Here is a 22883-nt window from a genome sequence, read left to right as displayed (position 1 = left end):
ATTTTAAAGTAATGTGTAGGTATTTATAAGGTTTACCGTTGACAGTCACAATTAAAGTAACTGCAATAATATTAAACGGCGACCACTACGTTTATTACGTTCACACCTGTTAAATTGATTTGTTGGTTGGTGTTTTTGCCCTTCACCGTATTGTAGTTCCCTACTATTGGACAGGACGCAGATAAACATGGCTGCTCCCCCAGTGGAGTACACCATCGGAGGGGTCAAGATTCAGTTCCCCTGCAAAGCTTATCCCTCCCAGCTGGCCATGATGAACTCGGTGAGCCTCGGTCACTTTCAGTTGCACTTGGTCACCACTTGAAATAAAAGAAAGTGACAAGGAGTGATCAATCTACCACGAATACGCCACAGGATTGATAACATACTATCAATAGTGTATTAATATGCACTGCTGATGTATTGGTATTATTCCTATGGTATGAGCAGTATATTAATATATTGTCTTCTAAATCTGCAGATTGTTCGAGGGCTTAACCACAGCCAGCACTGTCTACTGGAGAGTCCTACAGGAAGTGGGAAGAGCTTGGCTCTGTTGTGCTCAGCTCTTGCCTGGCAGCAGGCTCAATACGGTAGGAGACTCCCAAGAAATGTAACTTCTCATCCCCTTTCAAACACAATTTGTCTGTCAGGGTGGCGAGCAGTATGATTAATCCATTGTGAGCTTTGTATCAGCATTTGAATCAAAAACAATTTCGTAAAAAAAAAAAGCTGAATAAAATACACCTTTATGGGATTTTTATGGACTAATGGCATTTGTTTGGAAAGGTTAATAATTACTTAAAGTGAAGGTGACTGAAGGTTTATTGTGCGAACTTGCTTGTTGTGACAGCCAAACCTGAACCAGGAGGAAGCCCCCAGGAGGGCAAATGCTGCTCAGAGGAGAAAACACAGGCTGTTTCAAAGGAGTCAGAGGGTGCTACCCCCTGTCAATGTAGTTGTCACACTAAGGCTCCCTGTGCCCCAAAACTGCCCAAGCCTAATGTGGTGGACCTCACACTGTCCCCTGAGAAAGTGGTGGTGCAACATCAATCACCCCCGCAAAGTGGTAAATAATTATCCTTAATTATATTCTTATTTATGACTGTAGTGGTGCTAACAATGTACACCTACAAGTTTGTCCCTAACATCTTTTTTGACACTTTTTAATTGTTATATTCACAGCTTTTAATATGTCATTAAAACAAATGTATATTCAGAACTTCACCCTGATTTTGCATCCTTGTCAGATACGCTCGTTCCCAAAACTGAGTCGTTTGTCTCGGCTCCTCTGCCACAGACATCTGTCAGCCCGGACCCTGAGAAAGACGATGACTTTCAACCAGACAGGAAGCGCCTTCGCACTCCATCTTCGGATCAGAAGGTATTAAGCTTCTTTTTTATACAAGCATGCAGGTATCATCCTGGCATTTGGAACGGGTTTTCTAACCTCATTGTGGCACTCTTTCAGAGCAGTAAAAGGAAGTGTATGAACCGGGGCATCGTGTTCATTGATGATGACCCAGACGAGGAAGACCTGACACAAGTGAACAGGCGCTGGACCATGGAGGTGAAAAGCCAGGCTGTGTCAACGGAGATCGCCAGTACTGAATTCTATGTAAGTCATCATGGATTTATTCTTGACGTCTTGGCAAATAATGTATTTTTTTCCACTTTCCAAATCAAAGGAGAGAAAACATACTTCATAGTCTACTATGAGGTTTGCGAGGGTAAACCCGCCGTACCTCTACCCCCCAAAAAATGTTTACCTTTTCTGGGAAAGGCCTATATCAGGCTGTTGGCTCCCATTTACAATCACCACCTGGTGGCAGTGGAGTCCACTTAATAGTCAGATGGCCCTGATTGAATGAGCCCAAATAAAGTGGATGCCTTAAGTGTTTATTAAAAAGGCTGCTTTTGTCTTAAATGTATCTCAATTGGTGCGTTTTTTTTTTCAAATTGCAGGTGATGGATATTTAGGTACAATAAACTGTATATTGTTTGGATCTTATGTTATCCTTGTTTATAGGGCGAAGCCCGAATATTTAAATACTATGTTGTATCAGCAATGTTTTTCCTTTATGGCGATCCGTCCCCCACAATAGCGTCTGTGGGATTTATTAAAAAGTAAAGCCCTACTTGTTAAGCTCTGGTACCATTTATTTTTGTTTCAGTAATTCTGTAAATCCTCTGAAAGAGCATTTGAATGGAACTCATTGAATTCACTTATTGGACCTGTTTACGAACTGATCTGCAAATTATGTTTAATTAATAACATTTATGAAGCAGCAGGGGTTTTAAGTATGGTATTGATTTCCAAATGTACCATGTTGATTGTCAGATTTTGCCATATTGGCTCAACATGTAACTTTCTCCCTGAAATGTAGGATTAAGCTTCTGTGATTGGATCTCTGCATGGTAACCAGTGTGATGTGTAAACCTGTTGCCATGCTCAAAATAAACCAGTCAGAATGCATCGGGTCACAGCGGTGGTAAATAATCCATGTCGATTGGTTACACTACCAAGTAGGCTGCTGAGATCAACACCCTACCCGGAACCCTGTCCCGGCTCAGAGTCAAAGTACACCCATGCGGTTCCCCAAGAATCAGTAATCTCCTACAACAGCATCTTAATGCGGCCACAGGTGTGCCACTTGGATTTGGCAATGTGGGTTGGAGGTAGGTGGAAAAAGAGGAGGGCGAGCAGAAGAGTAGAAAAAACCCATGTCCCTCTCCAGTTTCCGTGAAGCTACCTGAACCTGGCTCCTTTGTCCCCCGAGCGCTGACTGATGGCCTGAATGGGCTTCTTTGAAGCAAGCTCCAGTTTTAATTAAGAGGGTTTGCCTCGCCTGGGCCGCTGATCTGTGAAAGCCACAGGGATAAATATTGAATGGGGTTCACCCACTGGTTACTGCGCCCCAGGGATAAACAGGTGCTTCGGAGGGCAGATATTTGCCAGCCCCCCTATGGGCAATGTGTGCCCATGCATGCGGGGTGTTTGGTGTCATGTCTTCAAAGCTATTGCGTATTGGGAGCCCACCTCGGAGGAATGCATTCCAGGCCCGGGAAGTCTCCGGCATGAGGAGCAAATTGCTGTCCAACAGGAGGTGGCAGCGAGACAGAGCCGCACTGAGAGGCTGCAGCCCCTCAACGCCCCTACGCTGGCCTCCCAGAGTGTGAGATTCCCATCTCTCAGGTGTTGGCAGCGGAGTGTAGCAGCAGCTGAGAAGCCCGGGTATCATTACCTGTGAATACTCTGGGGTATTCATTGATACGACTAAAGTACCTATTCAAGTAATTAATATATATTTTTATATATGCAGTTTAAAGTCTTGTACTACCCATGGAATATTGTTATCATAGGGGCACACTTTGAAAACCAACATGTTTTCAACGTTGCGGCAAATGAACGTGTGATTGAGTTGCTCCGCTGTTCTTGGATCGCACATATTGTGTGACGGAGAAAGTGAAGCTTTCTCACCCTTGGTGTTACCCAAGAACCCGAGTCATCCAGCGCTGAATGAGACGTTGTGTCCTTGCTCAGAGAGATGGTGCCCCTTCTTGCCCCTATAGCCTAGTTATCTGCATTCCTTTCCAGGGGGGTGTCTGCTCTCGGCCGTGGGGCCAAGCTTGAAACCTTGTTGTGCTGGCATCTCAGGAGGCAGGCGTGTAAAAGGATACCCTTGTGTCAGCTGTTTCCTGCTGCTGGCTCCTGACAAGGGCCTCTATTCATCAGCAGCCCCCGCTACCCTTGCTCAGGCCCTTCTTTTCCTCCCCCCACCTGCCGATGAATAAGTAATTATTGGCTATCTTGGAGCAGGATATTTGGATGCCTCTATTTAATGTGGCAGCAGCAGGTAAGGTGATCGGGCCCTGGGTCCAGGTTGCGAAGCGTAACTGTTCCAGGGGAGAAAGGTAACATGAACTTGTGTCGGGGGGCCCCCTGTTTGTTTTTCCCATCGGCTCAGAGCTCCTTATCCCTCTTAACTTCTGTGACGCGACTCTGCAAGGGCTCTCGGTGGCCTCTCCGGCAACACACATTGTAATATTTGATGGGCAAACACCCTCTGAGAAAGCGAGCCGCCGGGTAACCGGAGCGCCTCATCTCTCTCAAGAAGCGGCTTTAGAGCTGTACATAGCGTCGGCCTGGTGGCTTAAAGGACAGCAAAGACCTGGCACCCATTGTTTTATGGGATCATATTTTTCTCATGGAAATGTAATAATTCCAATGTGACAAATGGATTTGGTAGGCCAGTAACTTTTATACTTTTGATTCCCATACCGCTGAGAGGATGTAGGCCATTAAGATGCTGGGTTTAACACTTTGAACTATGTACCATTGCAATGTGCCAGATTGTAAACGTACACTTTGCAAGAGTTTGGACTGTGGGAAAAAAAACCTTGATGTCTGCAAAGGTCCAAATCCTTAATTTGCCATCAAACTGAGCCATGGAAATTTTAAATGATTTCCATTTATTTTTATTAGCATGACATCAAATATGACATAACATTAATAATGCAATTTAATGGTGGACAGATATTGCTCCTTATATTAAGGGAAATGATGTGACTGCATATTGTTTTCACCTTATTTATTTACCACAATTACTAAAGCACATGGTATTCTTTTGGGTGATATGACCTCTGAATGAATGCTTATTAATTGCTGTTTGTTAGTTGTATGATATAATAATATATGATCTCTGATATCTATTCGACAGTAGAGTTGCAGGAGTGGTTACCGTTTGCATTTGATCTTATATTTATTTTGAACGGCCTCACTGTTGTGCAGCATATTACAGCAGATGTGTATAGCTAATTTCTCTCATGCAAAATCATTCTACAAAAGTTCACGTCTCTTTTCTAGTGGCAATTACGAACACTTGATAGTGCGTTGTGATTCGTGGAGTCTTGGTATTGCATTGTGCATGAAGTGTACAATACTACGACTGAGAAGCCAGCGTTTGGTTGATGCATGAGTGTCATTGAACATTCGTGAAGTAAGCCACTTAGAAGGGCTCACCAAACAAGCAGGATCAGTTTCATAAGTGATGCCCTTCACCTGTGAACTGGAAAGAAAGAATCCACCACATGTCATTGGACAGCCAATTATGAAGCAGCTTGATTTACTGGCTCTGAATAACGGGAGGGGCTATCGCCTTTCAGTGCATAGAAAAGTCATTTGACACAGACAGGACTCCCTCTGTATAGATACAAATTCTTTGTGCTTGCCTCTACGTTTTGAGCAGAATGTATACATGGCAGTCTGTCATGGTGTACATAATGGTGATAAATTGATTTTGTTCATTTATTTACGACATGACATAAATAAAGCTAATAAGAACCGCTCAAGGTTGATCATTTCATGTGATTAGAATACTTCTGGTCTATCCAATCTAAAGCATCTTGGTCCCTATTTTTAATCCCGTCCATCGCTGCAGTCCCTAGTCAAACCTATTCAGTTGACTGTCTGTCTCCTCTCTTTCTGCCCACCTGCAGTCCCCACCACACATGCAGTCCCGCGTGCCTTGCCTCCTGTGCCCGTGCAGCGGCTCTTCGGCCGACGTGAAACAGAAGGAAAAAGAGGCCAAAAAGAAGGTCCCCAAGATATTCTTCGGTACGCGTACGCACAAGCAGATTGCGCAGATCGCCCATGAGCTGAAGCGCACGCTGTACTCCGGCGTTCCCATGACCATCCTGTCCAGCCGGGACCACACCTGTGTGCACCCTGAGGTGCAGCGCCACTCCAACCGCAACGAGCGCTGCAAGGAGCTGCTGGAATCCAAGGATGTGAGTATGGGAACTCTTCATCAAAAGTACCTGAAGCTAGAGCACATCAGGTATCGGTGTGGCACCATCGTTTCAAATCATTACCAGACAGGAGTCATGTGGCTGATGTGTATTATATTAGTGGTTTGTGGCAATGCATTTGTCTTGCATTCTATTGACCCCGAACAAGAGGGTAAAATATTGTTTTGTTCACCAATAGGGTTGTTTTGTAGTTACCATTTTAGGGCCAAGTTGGCATTAATGTGTACCATGGAAGACCTCATGTCAAAAAGAGTTCAACTTGTCCAAGTCGTACTCCCACACCACTTCAGAGCTGTGGAAGCTTACACCTCAAAACAATCTTTGTACATGAATGGGAATCCCCCAAAAAGTGGCGGCTGGAACTATACATTTAAAATCCACTTTGACTGACTTACCCCTGGGGTATGTGGTGACTGCCCTGACCCCTCCCCCCTATCCTATACTGTAAAGAGACCTCCATTCAAAAAAAACGATGTAACAAAAACCCACAGTTCAAAAGCCATGGCAAGAAAAGCCTCCCAACACTGTAGCCTTGAGGGGAGTTATGCACCGATATTGTTGCTGGTGATGCTGCCGCAATATCCGCAATTGGCCTGACAGGGTCTTTATGACACACTAAGATGTCAAAAGCCTCAGGAAGATCATAGCTTAGGGATCCCCAGACACTTTGGGAACTTTGTCTAACCCCACCTAGTGCTTATACTGTCCAAAAGGTGAGGCGCCTGGTATTATCGGGACAATTAAGCTGTCAGTGAAGGTGTCTGCCGGCCGCGGTGAGCACATCAACCTCTAACTCATCTGTTCAAATGAAAACGCTGGCCCTGCCGTAACCCCCTCAGAGAATGCGTCTCTTCAGTGTTGTGCCTTTTTGTCACTGAAGGGGCTTCTAAACACCTAGTGTCGAGGCACCCACACCCACACGCACACGCTCACTCACTCCATATATTTCCTCAGAATTTGTGTTTGCACGATTGAACTCCCAAGAGTTGCCATTCATTTATTCTTGGGGGATGTAAAGCGAAGTGTTTACAACAATGGCACTATGGTAATTGAATCCTCCCCGTCTTCCCCATTCATCGAACAGACAGGATTTAGGGCTGGTTTTAGTGTCTGAGCATATTAGTCCCGACGCACCACTGCAAAATAGGAAACACTGTACAAAGACACTCCCTCCAAATGCTGCCTTACTGTCAGCCTGTCCCACTGGGCTATGATGGTGTTTATCTGCAGGGTACTTGGCCCCTGTGGTTGGGGTTGTGTCGGTGCCTGTGTGTTACCTCCAGCTCTTGCATTCATATGCAGTGCATGGACGGGACATGGAGGTTGACAAAAGCAGGCACCTCTGCAGACAGCTTAATTGGGGTTTAGTACGTGAGACTCCAGTGCGGCACACATCCTCCTCATAATTCAACAGGCTAGAATGACACGGAGTGCACACAGAGTGACACAAAGGCTCACAACTGCCAACTGTCTTATCAACGTGGAAACTAGAAAGGGGTCAAAGTAATAGAAAGAAGAAGTTGATCACATTCTATGAGTAGGTTAATTCTGTTACGGCATAGTGTATCGGGGAGTGGCTATATTAACAAGATTAAGAATAACTTTAAAGGAGACATTATGTTGTTTTCCCAGCAAAAACATAGTATTTGAGTTCCAGAAAACATGTTTTTGAGGCTGCTGAAATAGCTTTTAGGAAAAAAAAATCTCGCCTACCGCTATTCCCCTATGTTTCAGTCCTTTCAGAATGTGCTGTTTCTGGTGTCTGTAGCTTTAATACAAATGAGCTGCTGCCCATTGACCAATGAGCTGTCAGACTGAACCACAGCATGGAGGAGAAGGGATTGTTGCCGTTTGCGGACTCCTGGAGCTCTATATCTACATCATATAATTTAATAATATTATATAAGGGTATTTAAGAAACTGACTCGCTCGTTTGGTAACTGTAGGCGGGGTACTTTCAGAAATGCATATCTCACTCAAAAGTTCATGTACAGACGTTTTTCAAAGTTTGTATGCGTGTGGGAGCACCAGAGACCCAAAACAACACCCCAAATCACAGGAAAAGTGTTCTTTTCATGATATGTCCCCTTTTAATACAAAGGAAGAAAGAAAATCATTGAGTGAAGCTACATTAACAACATTTGTCCCAATATGACGTCCTCCAGCCCAAATACTGGTGAGGCTGCTTTTAACCTGAACAGAGGTTTGTGTCTGACTCCCTCAGGGCAAGTCGTGCAGCTACTACCACAGCGTCCACAGGATGCGGGACCAGGCAGTTCTGCAGGGGGTCCACGGGCTGAACCAGGCCTGGGACGTGGAGGACCTGGTGCGAGTGGGAAAACGCATCCGCGCCTGCTCCTACTACGCAGCCCGCGAGCTGATGCAGGACGCCCGCATCGTGTTCTGCCCCTACAACTACCTGCTGGACCCGCTCATCAGGGAGAGTGTGAGCTGCGTGTGTGTTTGTGTTTGATTGTGTGTGATTGTTGTTTGTGTTATGTATGTGTTTTGTAGTGGGACCATTTCATGGCATACTCTTGCAAGGTGACCTAAGGAGCATTTTTACTGATGCATTGCTCAATAATACAAAAAATTGAATCAATATGAAGTTAGTAATATATATCAATACAAATTGCCTATACAGTATACATAGGGATAGGGTAAGGGGATAACATACGATATTTTGGATACATTTCTGGAAATATTCAGAGAATATTGTGGTTCTGAATTTTATCCGCATCACCCTGCACTTTTGTCTGTTTTTTTTGTGAGTTTGAAAACTTTTGGGGGGTACTCCCTCTCTCAACTCCCCTACTCTGCCATTTTTTAACTCACCTCTGCCTTGCTCTTCCAGATGGAGATCAACCTGGCCGGCCAGATTGTGGTGCTGGACGAAGCCCACAACATCGAAGACTGCGCCAGGGAGACTGCCAGCTACACCTTGGACAACAACCTGTTGAAGATGGCCAAGGACGAGCTGGACGGCATGGTCTCCCACAACATCCGGCAGGCCGAACACATGCCGCTGCGAAACTTCTGCGCTAGCCTCGGAAAGTCAGTGAGGAGATGCACCCTATACATCGGGATTGTCTTCTGTAATGTGATTCACAGTCCGGCTGTGTTTTGGCAGTATAGGAGGAATCGCGGAAGTGGCAAGAATTCCTGTCTCTCTGACTTGATAGCGTTCACACACTGAGGCATATGGGAGTCTTTGGAAGGTGGGCTGCCGGTCTTCTGTGAGGGTTTCAGTTCGCAATAATATATACAACCACCAGATGCCGTCGTTTCAATTCCATTCACAGAGCTTTATGGCACGACTATTGTTGTGAACAGTATTACCAATGCATTATTTATCTATATTTTTTGTACCTGATGGAAGTATGTTTTCTTTCCCTACGAGAGTTTTGTACTTTGTTAATGCATAATAATGTAAAAGAAAAAATATATTTTTATTTAGACACACACACACACACACACACACACACACACACACACACACACACACACACACACACACACACACACACACACACACACACACACACACACACACACTGGTAGCCCCTATTGTCTATTCTCTACGCTCGGGACGTTGAATTGTGTGTTCATGTTTTTTTGTTCCATGGTGCAGCTGGATACATGAGAGCAAGAGCTTAATGTCCGAGAGGGGCTTCGAGACCTCCTGTAAAGTCTGGACTGGCAAGGAGGTTGTGGGCATTTTTCATGGCCTTGGCATTACTGCTGCTACCTTTGGAATGCTTCAGGTACGCTTGCTTTTACTCTGATCAAATATATCCACAAGCCTTTAATAGTCCTTCCCATATTTCTCTTGCCCCGTGTTCCTGTCTCGCTGTAGTCCATTTTTTTATCTTATCTTTTTTGCCCCTTCCTCTCAGAAAAACTTGGCAGCAGTGTTGGACAAAGAGGAGCGCGTTGGCTTAGTCAATGGCAGGGAGGAGACGGTCACCGTGCCAACCATCAGCGCTGTCCTCATCTCTGTGCTCAAAAGTCTGTTCATGGTTCTGGACTACCTCTTCAGAGAGCACTCCAGGTCAGCCTAGGTCACGCCATCACGCAGTTTGGACCAAGTGTGGTTCCACACACTTGTCAGTCCCTCCAGAAATACGCGATTATGCGATTGCATGATTCCACGCATAATCAGGCAAAGTCTGCATATTCATGCTGGGGCCGCATTTTTTCAAATATGCCTCACTTTCACAGCATAAATTGCAGATTTTCACGCAAAATATGTGGGGCTTCCATGATTTCATAATCCCCGCATTTTCGTTGCAAAAAAGTCACATATATCTTAGCAGAAAGTTGAAAGAGTTGGGTTTACTTCGCACAAGAGCAGCCATTTCCCCCTGTTGCCATGGGAACGTTATGAAGTGATGCATTTTTTAAGAATGCGTGCCGCATAATCCATGATCTAATCCATGAGCCGCAACAACACAAAAAAACACCGCATTTTTCTGGAGGGACTGACTTGCAAGTGAATGTCTTCTTTTGTCAAATACCATACCTTGATGAGTATTTGGTTCGCACAACCTAAGCCGTCGGATTCCTCACCCTGATGACTGTCGGATAATGCATAAACGCATACACACCACGCATGGCAATAAAAAAAACATGCTTTTTAAATGCATCTATTAATGCTTTAAAAGAGGATAATTAAAGCCACTGCCAATCGTTGGGTAACGATGTCAAACCCCCGTTCAGGTTTGCCGAGGACTACCGGGTGGTTCTGCAGGAGAGCTTCACCTGGACCAACCAGGTCGAGCCCGACGTGCCGGACAACCACGGGTTCTTCGCCCGGCCGCGGGCCCGGCGGAGACAGTCCGCACGCGTGAAGGCGGCCGTGCTGACGCTGAATTTCTGGTGCCTCAACCCTGCTGTGGTGAGAGGCCTGGCAGAGGAGCCTTTTATATCATTACCTTCATTATACATGTAGCAGTGAAGTGGTCACTTTGGTCATGGTGTGTCTCTTCTTGGCTCTTTGCATCGCCTGACCAGACATTTTTCTTGTGAAATTTTAGCTTTTGACAGCAGCTGTGTGCATCTGTGTGTGCGCATCTACATGCATGTGTGCTTTGTAATCTCCATACATGCATTGGTTTACACATTCTAGACATCCCCCACATTGGCGTATATTAACTCAACGAAATATATGATATGTCCACTAATGAGAAACACGTGACTTATCTCCCCTTCCCCAGTCGTTCTTGGACCTAGGGCAGTCCGTGCGCACTATAGTGCTCACCTCAGGAACCCTCTCTCCCATGGGCTCCTTCTCCTCAGAACTGGGGGTCAAGTTTGCCATCCAGCTGGAAGCCAGCCATGTCATCGGCAAGTCGCAGGTCAGAATTCACCTGGTCGGCCGGGTTCTCGTCCATTGATGCTTCACCTTGTTAATGAGGAACATGGATAAGGATATAGATTGATTTATTGATTGATATATGTAGACACCATAGCTAACACATTAGGGTTGTTCGTGTCTTTGTAGCCTCATACATCAACAAAACCAAAAGCGGTTGCCCGATCCTCTGAGGCGTTGCCGGCTCTTGTTTTTCCTCCCAGGTGTGGGTTGGTACCATTGGCTCCGGGCCACAAGGCAAGAAGCTGCTGGCCACATTCCAGCACACGGAGACCTTCACCTTCCAGGACGAGGTGGGCGGTCTGCTGCTCAACGTCTGCCACGCCGTGTCAAAGGGAGTGCTCTGCTTCCTGGCGTCCTATAAGGTAGGAACTTAAATCCAATAAAATCAACGCCGGCAAGAAATAACGTGTTCCCAGTCACAGCACCGTACACAAGGTACTTAAAGTGGAGGTGGAGCCCCTGTTTCGGCTCAAATTCGAACGCTATGACGTAACAAAATGAATCTTCCAGGAAGGGGCAGGGAGAGTGGTGGGGCTCCTCATGGTTACGGCCCATGGAAACGTCGTCTTTTCATTGTAGCTAGTACCATTGGTTTAATATGAGCATTCTAATTAATGATGGTGACACACTGACGAAGACGTGAACCCTCTGTCGTGCGTGGCCGTCAACCTCCCAGAGAGAGGTCCACTCATCCACACACACCGTGCCGTCTCTCCATGTCATTGTCAATTCATCGGGACATCAAAGTTCCTTTTGAAAAGGTCCCAGCAAAAATAGAAGAAGGTGACATCTCCGGCAGAGGCGCACGATTTATACCCATCTTATGAATTATGCTGCTATTTTTGTAATTGTTACAAAATAACATAGCTTACTATGTTAACGATCACAGAAGACATGTTAATAGTTATTATAGATGTTTTAAACAAAAAAAACACATATATGGGTTTAAAGCACTTTAATCTCCGCTTTAATGAGTTATGTATGATATAGTGCAGACGGCTTCATCCGTAAAATGTGTCCCAGCCAATCATAAACAGTAAAGGTTTGTTCACTGCTAAAAAAACAACAACTCACTGCTTGTCTTTTTTTATGCATTATGTATTCTGGTCCAATTTGATGTGCATTTTTCTTCGTATTTCTGTGCTTATGGACTTATGTCTCTGGTGGCATGACAGTGGAGTCTATATTCCCCATAGTGACCACTAGGAGGGGCTAGAGACCATGCATTTGTTTCCATGCTCATCGCTAGCATTCGGAAAAAATCACACAAAGAACTTGCTTGACAGTTTTCATGCAACAGGAACCAATCCGCACTCTTTCCATAGCTCGTGAGCAGGTTGTGGGTGATAATATTGTTAGGAGAGATCATTGCTAAATCAATAGGCCTGCTTGACAGCCCTGGAGCTGCCACCATCCTGCAGGAAGTGTATCCTCTTTCACTTAATGAGGGCGCGTCTAAGGGCCCAACTGATAGACACTTTGTCCATCCTTTGTTTGTTATGCATTCTTTGGTCATGAATAATTAAATTCCACTCCAGCCTGATTGTCACATCACTTCACAAAGGGGGGCCACTGGGTTTCACCTTCAGTGTGCGTGTCTCTGTGTTACACAGGTTTCATTCTCTCCAGTGTGAGTGGTCCTAGTGACGGTGTAGTTGGCCAGCCGCAAACGTAGCTTTCACCGAGCCTAGTAAAATACATATCGCTTCCAACATTGACGTGCTTGACGTTTGAATAGAGCAGACATGTTTCGGGCTGCGTTGTTGTTTTTTTCCAATTTACTTTTTTCAAATTGTATTTCTTATAATCACTGGTTATTACGTTTGTATGTATATATTTTTTAAATATATAAATATGAAATCACATTTATTTATATTTATTTGATGGATCATGCAAGAGTTCTCTATCTCGATTTCACTCTGCTGATGCATTAATATTTAATCCAGAGATGCCTCTTAAAGATGAAGAGAGGAGGGCATATGAGGAGCTGGGGGTATTAATTGGAGACTGGATGCCTTGTTGGTGCCACTAAGTCCCGTGTGTGTGTGTGTGTGTGTGTGTGTGTGTGTGTGTGTGTGTGTGTGTGTGTGTGTGTGTGTGTGTGTGTGTGTGTGTGTGTGTGTGTGTGTGTGTGTGTGTGTGTGTGTGTGTGTGTGTGTGTGTGTGTGTGTGTGTGTGTGTGTGAGCCCGTGCATGAGTACACAGCACACTCGTTTGTTGGAGCTTGCTTGTTTGTGACCGTGTATAAAGTGGTGAAAGACGCCAGGAACAACTCTAGACGTCCCTTTTCAATGCAATCCATTTCCATGGCTGGCTCTACCAGAGACACAGGGAGACCAGCAAGGTCATACTGCTGTCTATCCAGCGTCTCGCTATCTTGCAACGCTCTCACGAGGACTGCACATTGTAACATCGCTGCAGTAAAATGTTGAATTTGTATATCGAGTATTCATGTATTTTGGTTGTCAATCATATTATATGCCACAGTTTTAACCTGAAACCAATATCCGTAGCCAATAAGTATTAACCATGCATAAGAACATGTATGGTTCAAATTGTTGTGTGCATGAGATGTAATTTGTAATAGTATGTGTGATTCTCAGTGAAGAGCAACACGCTCTGGGATATCATACGCTGGAATGTAGCTCATGATATTTTTGACCAGATAATTAAGCACAAATCGTATTAATTATTGTACTTCCTTGCACAATCCTATTTTTTTGCATAATCTCGTTCATCTTCTGGCATTCAACTGCTGCAACATATAGCAAACCTCGCTGGACTGCTGGAGGTCGGGCATGTGTGGTTTTCCGACGTAGGGTCTTCTGGTAATGAAGACACACACAGACACGCGTGCAGACACGGCCCCAGTTTTCCCCAGACAGACTGCGGGCGCTGCGGCTTTGTTGCACTTTGGCTTCAACAGCCCCCCGGTTAATGCCCATTAACCCCCCAGCTGCCCGGGCAGTCTGGTCCTAGCCTCGCAGGCAGGGACCCAGCAACACGGGGCACAGGGGAGGAGGGGCACGCTGGGGGGTTACAGAGGTGGAGGATGGAGGGAGGGAAATACAAGATGCTTTTAAAGGAGATTAAGATAAGGGCTATTAGTGGCGATGTCGCCTTTCTGTCTACGAAGATGCGCCCAGACCGTGCCTTGGGCTGGGGTTTGTCCAGTGGCCAGGGTGGTGGTGGTAGTGGGTGAGCAGCAGTATGGAGGTGTCAATGGCTGGTGTGTGTCAAATCAAAGTCAAAATCTAACCCTGCTGCATCACACACACACACGCGCGCTCTGAATGGACCCCCTTCAGGGTATCTGAGAGACTATCAATATCAATCACCTAGTAAAAGATCTGCTCATACACTGCTGCTCAGTGTTATCAGCAGAATACATATTATCAAAAGATCATTGATATAGTGGAGTAAACTCCACTTCCAACCTCTTTCCTTTGTTTTTGAAAATAATTATTTTGGGGAATTTGTTCATTCCTAAAATATCGCTGGTCATAGTACAAATGTATCTATGTAAAACGTTGCTACACTGCTAGTAATTTCTTTATCCTCCATGGCAATTTGTGTGTTTATGCATCTTAATCCACGTCTTTATGAGTGTATGTATCATGTTGAGGGGAGGACTTTTTGTCAACGCTGAAGGTTTGAGCTTAGATAAATGTTTTATATGATCTTTTACAGTGGAAAATGTAGGGGTTACTGCAGTCCTGGTATAACTGGCTCCACTGCTGCCCTGGCTGGCTGTTTTACATTGTGTTGTTTCTAAATGAAAGATGGCTCTACCATCCTGCTCTTTGCACAACAAGCAGTGTAATAAAATCGTACGTACTCAGCAAAAACAAACTAACAAATTGTATATATTATGCAAATTTATTAATTTGTTCACACAATAGATCACACAATACTTAAAATATTCAAATCTTTGTGTAGTTTATAGTGTTGGGAAATTGATTTTGACTGCCAAAATAAATTAGCCAGAAATAATGAGTCAGTGCAGCCATTTGCTCATCAAATAATGTTTTTTTCTCTACATTAAATGTGCAGTTCTTATTTGTCCATGGCCGCTTATTTAGTGAAAGGAAATAACTTCCAAAAATGTGCCTTAATTTTATGAATCCATTACGCCAAAATCGTTTGCCTTAATATTTGAGAAGTCATTCAACTTGCTTCACCATTGTTTTTTATCTCCATAAAAAACTATTTTTTTAATTTGTTTGATTTAACACATTGTAGACAAAAGCACAGCACAATAACTGGGGCTAGAACTTTTCTTTTATAACTAATGGTATTCTTGCTAGTTTTTAGCTTTTGCGTTTCTTTGACTGAATTCTTGCAACAACTTTATGCTTATCCATAACTTTAATGACCCTGCCTATAAATGGATGGGGTAGGAATCGATCAATGTATGTTAAAATACAAGTAGGATAGAAGGCCCACCCTGAGGCAAGCCTTGTTCCTGCTTGAAAATAGCACCTAATTTATAATCCATTTTAAGTGTTGAAAGAGGATTGATCACTGGAAAAGGGAGCTACTGATGTGCTTCAAAAACGAATGGTCATTTTCAGTGGCCTTAAAGTCCTGTCTGGATCATCAAGAGATCTGATATAGATGGGATGAACGTAAAGGAGTTGGATGGTTATAATAAGAGCTACACCAGCCCCCAGTTGCATTCTTATATTCATATCTCCTCTCTGGCCTGCTGCCCCTCTTCGTCCCCCACCTGTGTTTATAAATCTGCATGTGTGAAGTCTGCCTGTTCCTGCGCATCATGTCGGCACGGCTACTAAGTCCCAACAGCTCAAGACCGAGACAAAGGCGGCTCACCTCCTGAAGCCACCAGCCCACTCCCCCCCTCCCCTGTGGCGCTCCATCGCCACGCCGAGGGTGGCAGAAGGGGCAGACGACGGGGCTGCGGGGCCGGCGGTCCCGGAGGTGGCAGGTGGTGCAGGCCGCTGCTCGGCACCACCCCTTGGCGTGACGGCCGGCGTCGTGTTTAGAGGCTGAATAATTTACCGCACTCTACAAGGCGTCTCCAGAGCGGTGGCGCTGTGTGAGGTTGTGTGTTGCGGTTGTGTTTGGGTGACGTGTGCGTGTGTGTGTGTGTGTGTGTGTGTGTGTGTGTGTGTGAGGCAAGACCGTGGCTCCTCCTGGCCACATGTTATATTAATTCATGGCCTCAAAACCCCACGTCTATAATTCAGTAGGCAGCCAGCAGAGCTGTAACGTGCAGCCAACACACAGCTGACTGGCTGACTGACACCTGGGGGGAGGGCCGGTGTTCTACGAGGACCGGCTACGGTGAGGGAGAGGGTGTACAAAAAACAAAGAGGAAGTGCAGGTCAGTGCTCCCGTGGCAAGGACCCACTGCTGGTTCCCGGCAGGCGAGAAGATCTGGCCCACTTTAAGCTGTCGCCCACCATGGCAAAATGCAACCATGAATAATTAACTGTTTGTTGTGCCTTTTTGTTGCGCTGGCGTGCTAAATGATGCTCACTCCATCTGTGTGGCTCTGGCATTGTCTCTGGGTTTGAGTCCTGGAAGTGGCCTAAACATTGTATAATGGGCTTGTCTCACATGGTGGAATTTACCATCTGTGTTTGGCATTGCTATGTAGTGAGAATGAGACTGTATAATGGATCTGTAGTTTAAAGCTAAGGGTTATTGACAGTATCTATTATCATTTAGTGTGTGTGAATGGATTATATATGGTGGCCAACTGCTGTCTCATTTGTGTCGAAATTGTACGTAGGTAAATAATACAATAAATCTAAACAAATATACAAACATGCATGTCTGCCTAGAACATCTCGTAAGTGAAAGGCTGTTAGGGATGATAATAATACAACACATGTAAACAAATATGCAAAGATGCATATTTGCCCAGCACATCTCGTATGTGAAAGGCCGATAGGGATGTTGGTGTAGAGCGAGCTGGGAGCTTCAAAGGCACGATGAGTCAGATCCTTAATTTCATCAGGTTACATTTATTTAGAGGTTTCAAACATTGGGACACATGTAACGGCCTGTGGCTTATGTTTTGTAGGTTCTTTGATCTACTTGTAGCATATTTCCTCCAACATTGAGCCAATCTAGATTGGATACTATATAATAACTATCCTCATTGGATTTATGAGGATATGTGTTTTGAGGGGTTTTGTTTTTGAATGGAATCGCCTTACTTAACCTTGCCTAACATAAAAACATCAAGGAAAAGATTTGATCCCACAAACGCCCCCAGAGGCCAACCAAAAATACTCTTTAAACGAGTCTGGAACCTTTGTTACTGTGCAGATGTGATCTGTCATTGATTTGCTTTTGTCTCACGTATTGTTTTTGTTACACATCAAGATGTTCTTTAATGGATCTTGTTTTTGGAATATTCATATAGTCATTACAGGATATTTTCTCATAATTATGAGATATTATCTTTTTATGTGTTTCTTAACGAACCAAACTACTAAATAATACTTACTTAATGAACCTATTACTTAGTAATGACTTCCAATGATATTTACTAAAGCAAGGGTATTTCAGCAGCGTTTGTGTGAAATACCACTTTTGTCATATTTTGGCACAAATCCTTCATTGTGTGTGTGTGTGTGTGTGTGTGTGTGTGTGTGTGTGTGTGTGTGTGTGTGTGTGTGTGTGTGTGTGTGTGTGTGTGTGTGTGTGTGTGTGTGTGTGTGTGTGTGTGTGTGTGTGTGTGTGTGTGTGTGTGTGTACAACATTGTAAGACTTGTGGGGCACTGCTGGGATGCTGCCGTTGTTTGTTTGGCTGAGCGGGCAAAATCGCAAATTGACATTTCACATTACGCCCCAGTCGGTCGCAGTCCACTACCCCGATGTGGGGCCCGTAGCAACACGTACTGTGTAAGAGAGGAGCTCTATACATTACTTATGAATGTGTGTGTATGTGTGATAGTCACAACTTCCACTGCTACACACACAGTTCAATGGAGGAACGCTATATTTGTTAAGTACGTTTCCGGTATTGTTTTTTGAGGAAACTGCAAATAAAGCAGCATAATGTGGACTGCAAAAGTTAAATGAAAGGGATTTTTGCCCTTTGGGAGCTTTGACACCAGGTTTGAGCTGTTTCTAAAAGGGTGTGTTGATATTTTTTGCCAAAGAGCCGGGAAACTGCGCTTTTTACTAATTCATGTGAATACATGTTTGTATGCACTGTCTTTTGATTGTATGTTTGCATATCATTTTTTTATGACCAGATTTATGGATTGCAAAAACTATCCATTTGTTTTTTAAGTAAAATATAATTGTATCACTTTTGGCTTAAAAGAAGTAATGAGTAAATGGCAAGGGTATAACGTATGTTAATGGAGATGTAGTATAGCACTCAAGACAATTTGGGTGTTTTGGCTGTTCTCGATTGTGCATTGGCTAACCGTTTCCAAGGCCGCCAGCTTGTCGCCTCAGCCCGGCCGGCTCCACAGCTCCCCCAGCAGACTCCACTCTCTCACGATGAGGGATACCGACACCACGGATGTAATTAAATGGCTGTGTCTCCTCCAGACAGTGATGTTTACTCACAGTGTCTGCCAGATAAAAGCATTAGGGACCATTACCGCCAGCGACACACAAATGGTGGCTGGCCATATAGTGGCAGTGGATTGTGTGTCCACCACTTCCCATAAATCCCATAAGGCTAAGAAATGACAGCTATGGGGAATGAAAAACAACTTTGTAAACGAGGGCTCTTTGTGCAATTTCTGTGCCCTTGGAAAAAAAAAAAGAAGCCATTTGGTGTTTTATTATTATCAGGTTACGCTCTGGCCATTATCGGGTTACCCGTCATTTCGTGGCCGAAATGAAGAATGTTGGCCACGTGTGGAAGATCCTCTGTGCTGACAGGACCTCCTCGGCCCATCCATTGTGGCAGGGATTCAGGCCGGCTGCTCTCTGTAACACGGCCATCTCTTCATCTTTGCGCAGCCTGCCAGATAATGGTGGATTTGTTTAGTGGCAGATCTGCCTAAAGTACATAACATTAATAATTTACGGCCGCGGGCAAGATTGAACTGGAAAGCAATTGTGGGACAAACAGTTTGCCGGGTGGGAAGGTACATGTAAAGCAGGAGGGGAGCCTTTGTCGATGTAAACGCTGTGTCTTCAGTGAACGCGCCATGTTTTATTGATGGCTACTTCCTGGCCCTGCTTGTTCAAGGAGGCACCGACCTGATGAAATCTGCCTCACGCTTCATTTCACGATTCTGGAAGCGGTCACATTAGCATGCCAGGGACTCGGCGCTGCAGCATCGTCTCAGCACCACAACCAACCGACCCTAGGAATCCCCCCTGCCTTCCCACACCCTGGCCCTCCTTTTGTCTGCATGCATGATACTTGTGGTGTTCTTCACTAGGTGTACAACTTTATATCTGTCGATGCAGAAAAACAGGACCGGTTCACACTTAGGGACAAGCCCGTCACAAGTGGCGGCTCCCTTCCTGTGCCTTCCCGGCACGTCTCGGGACCCTGCTCCTGAACGGCGCCGGCCCGGAGCCAACATCATGACGCTGAGGAGCCTGCTGTGAGAAGTTTTCTGCTGATGACAAGAAGAACTTCTACTTGACCCCTCTAACACATTTCCAAGCCAGTGGAGATGGTCTATGATTGTGAAGCCATGCTTATTCAAGGATAAAATGTGCAGTGCACAGACACGGATTGGACCTCCGCGAGAGGAGAGGGCTTTTAGATCAATGTTCTTCCCCTGAGACTTGCTGACTTTTTGCACCAACAATAGCGCAGCAACAGTGATTTTCTTCGGAATATATATTTCAGAGGCTTGGTCAGTGGAATGTGGCTAATCTCATCACTGTCGCCAGTGTAGTTATAGTCGGAAGGAAATCCTTACAAAAGAAGAACATCAGAGGAGGTCATCAGATTTATGAGCCTTGATCAGCCGTTCAATATGTTGCATTTGTAATATGTGCAGTCAATCGTTTTTTGTTCAATGCAAAAACCATGAAACCATTAGTTGTATCGTTATTCGCACTTCTGGCTTCAGAAATCTTTATTTTGGCTAGCTCCTTGTTCAAAGGTCAAGCAGAAATTATTTTTAAACAAGCTAGAGGCAAGTTGGGCGTTTCTAATGTACCTATTTTTTCTGACCCAATTGTCAAAAGCACCACATTATGCAGCTTTCACATCTAGTAACAAGGATCTGCAAACTCTTAGGAATATTTACTATTGTTAAGATGAGCAACCTTCTGATCACACAAAACTTTGTCCCCTTCTGTGCCTTTGACAGATGCTGGAAAAACTGCGAGATCGCTGGATCAACACGGGTCTGTGGGAGAAGATGGAGGAGAGGAAGACTGTGATCACGGAGCCCCGCGGCGGCGCCAAGGGAGACTTTGATGAGCTGCTGCAGCGGTACTACGACGCCATCCAACACCCAGGGGAGCGAGGTGAGATCCCTGCACACTAGGGCTCCCTGCTAGACATTCCTCTGGCACTCGAGGGAGGGTTTTTTGATTGTGTTTAATATTTTCTTCCAAAGATTGTCTTAATAATCTTACTATTAAACATTTTATCATGCTTCAAATGATTTACACCATGATTTAACAGGGATTGAGATAGATGCCAAGCATACTATACTGACAATAACTTTTTATTATCTATTAAAATTGATTAATGTTGCCATACTTTTATTTGGCATGATTTTACTGATATGATATAAGATATCAAAAATAATTAGAAATAAGGAGAAAGATAAAGTAGGATTGCCCAAATTCCTTATTCCTTCGTTGTGCTACAGACGGGGCCTTGCTGATTGCTGTCTGCAGGGGTAAAGTAAGCGAAGGCTTGGATTTCACAGACGACAATGCCAGGGCAGTGGTCACCATCGGCATTCCCTTCCCCAACATCAAGGGCCACCAGGTCTGGAACAAACTATGATTTTACATATAAGTTTAACACTGCATTAGAATCATGCACTGTTCTCTAGATCAAGACGATATGTTCATGTGACATTGTTTATTATTGTGCTGGTTATTTATATCTCTATATAATATGTAATATTATACAGGGCTCTTTTTTCACTAGGAGCACTTTGACCCCCAACTGAAAATTGTAGGGGCACAACCAGAAATTTTAGGGGCATACACCGTAAATCAACATGCCAATGTGACTTTCCCGACTGTCGGTTCAGTCGGGTTGGACGCCTGAACAACGTGGGTCGGACGCGGGTTTTGCGATTGCGAGCGTGACTTGGATGCGTGCTGGATATGTTATTCAGGAGCGGAGGAGTCAACTGAAACTGTCAACAGTGGATGATGTGCTTTTTTTGCACAGCATCTAAAGCACCAGGCCAAACACCACATGTGTAATTCCCCGGCGTTCCAACTAATGTGTCTAATTTTCCTTCGGGTGAGGGTCGGGCGGCGATATGAATTTATTGCGGCTCGGGTCAGGTGCCACAGCGCTACTGTGGGAACACGGGTGGGATCCGGTTTTAAGTATCGCGGGTACGGGCGTGTGTGGGTTTGCATAATAAGACCCGTGCAGGACTCTGGCACTGGCACACTAGCCGCAGGTCAGAAGACCGATTCAATAGTCTCCATCTGATTATAGTGATACGGATGTTCAGAGGAATAAATTAGCCTCCTTTTCTTCTTAATGTAACAATCCTGCTCTCTCCATCCTGGGGCTTTGCCGTGTCCTTCGGGGCACAAGAGAGGCATGACCTTTTAGATTTCAAAATCTCCTTCCACCCCTCATCTCCCTACTTCGACTCCACCCTCCTTTCTTACCTTCAGACCCTTCTGACTGTTCTGCCACTGAACGAAAGACTTCTGTGGATTAGCTTGGTCGTACATCATAGCCCACAGGGGAGCCAGCCTTGCAGTGGGGCTTTGAGTACCAAATGTTTCTCTGAGAGATCGGATATCAAAACAATACTCAGTATTTGGTATCCGGTGTATATATGCAGAGGCATATATGCTTTAGGTGAATTGCCCCTGTAATGAACAACGGTGAATGGCTTTGTTGCTTTCGCACCTCCCTCCATCTTGGTCATTGCCCGGTTCCCTTTTGAATCTGTATCCTTGCAACAGGGGTTTATGCCCCCCTGGAGAAGCCCTGAAGGACATGCAGAGTAAATGTCTCGCTAGTTGACCCCGTTACGGCTGCCTAGGGGGGACACTGAAACGAATGACTGCTCCCCGGCCAGCGCTTCTGCTGAGGCAGCACTGCAGGCCCGCCAAACTGTTTTACACTCGTACAGCCGCTTCCTGTAGCGCTCAGAGCCACTTCCTCTAGCGCTCTCTCAGAGCCGCTACTGGGTCAGACACGTTCATTCACTCGTGCTTTGCCACCCATCCCTGTGCGCATGGACACGGGCCGATCGGTCTGATGCAAAATACAAACATAGCATTGTCTTTATTATTGTTGATGTAATAATCTCTAAACATATTCAAATGAATTAATCTATATTGCCCGCCGCTAGAGTGTACACTCTCTGTATAAGACACACACACGCACACAGACACACAGACACAGAGTCTCTATACGTACCACACTCTTCATTAAAACGGTTCCGCCGCAGTACCGCAGGCACTTGGCTCTATAACACGCACATTTCTGCTGTGCAGGACATGGCTGTGTTACCTCACCCGCTCTGCCCTGCGTTAATAGAGGCGCGCCCCACTGCCCGGCTCAGGAGTGCACACC

General features: G+C 45.0%; 1 protein-coding gene across 2 annotated transcripts in view; it reads left to right on the top strand.

The window, feature by feature from the left end:
* brip1 (BRCA1 interacting helicase 1) overlaps positions 1–22883 on the top strand; it is a 54942-nt gene that overhangs the window by 283 nt on the left and 31776 nt on the right. The window contains exons 2-16 of one of the 2 annotated variants that reach the window (XM_056611304.1): positions 157–280; positions 479–590; positions 851–1066; positions 1248–1381; positions 1469–1615; positions 5497–5787; positions 8033–8254; positions 8663–8862; positions 9440–9572; positions 9705–9859; positions 10528–10705; positions 11025–11165; positions 11386–11547; positions 20461–20620; positions 20971–21092. In XM_056611304.1, the coding sequence (XP_056467279.1) occupies positions 188–280; positions 479–590; positions 851–1066; positions 1248–1381; positions 1469–1615; positions 5497–5787; positions 8033–8254; positions 8663–8862; positions 9440–9572; positions 9705–9859; positions 10528–10705; positions 11025–11165; positions 11386–11547; positions 20461–20620; positions 20971–21092 (2466 nt within the window). In that variant the 5' untranslated portion in view covers positions 157–187. Of the gene's footprint in view, positions 1–156; positions 281–478; positions 591–850; positions 1067–1247; positions 1382–1468; positions 1616–5496; positions 5788–8032; positions 8255–8662; positions 8863–9439; positions 9573–9704; positions 9860–10527; positions 10706–11024; positions 11166–11385; positions 11548–20460; positions 20621–20970; positions 21093–22883 lie in introns of those variants that run through there. The other variant, XM_056611305.1, reaches the window with a different exon arrangement.

Source organism: Gadus chalcogrammus, chromosome 16 (assembly GCF_026213295.1).
Source record: "Gadus chalcogrammus isolate NIFS_2021 chromosome 16, NIFS_Gcha_1.0, whole genome shotgun sequence".
In the NCBI taxonomy this organism is placed as follows: Eukaryota; Metazoa; Chordata; class Actinopteri; order Gadiformes; family Gadidae; genus Gadus; species Gadus chalcogrammus.
The sequence above is the reverse complement of the archived record's forward strand: the minus strand, read 5'-3'. Positions and strand labels throughout refer to the sequence as shown.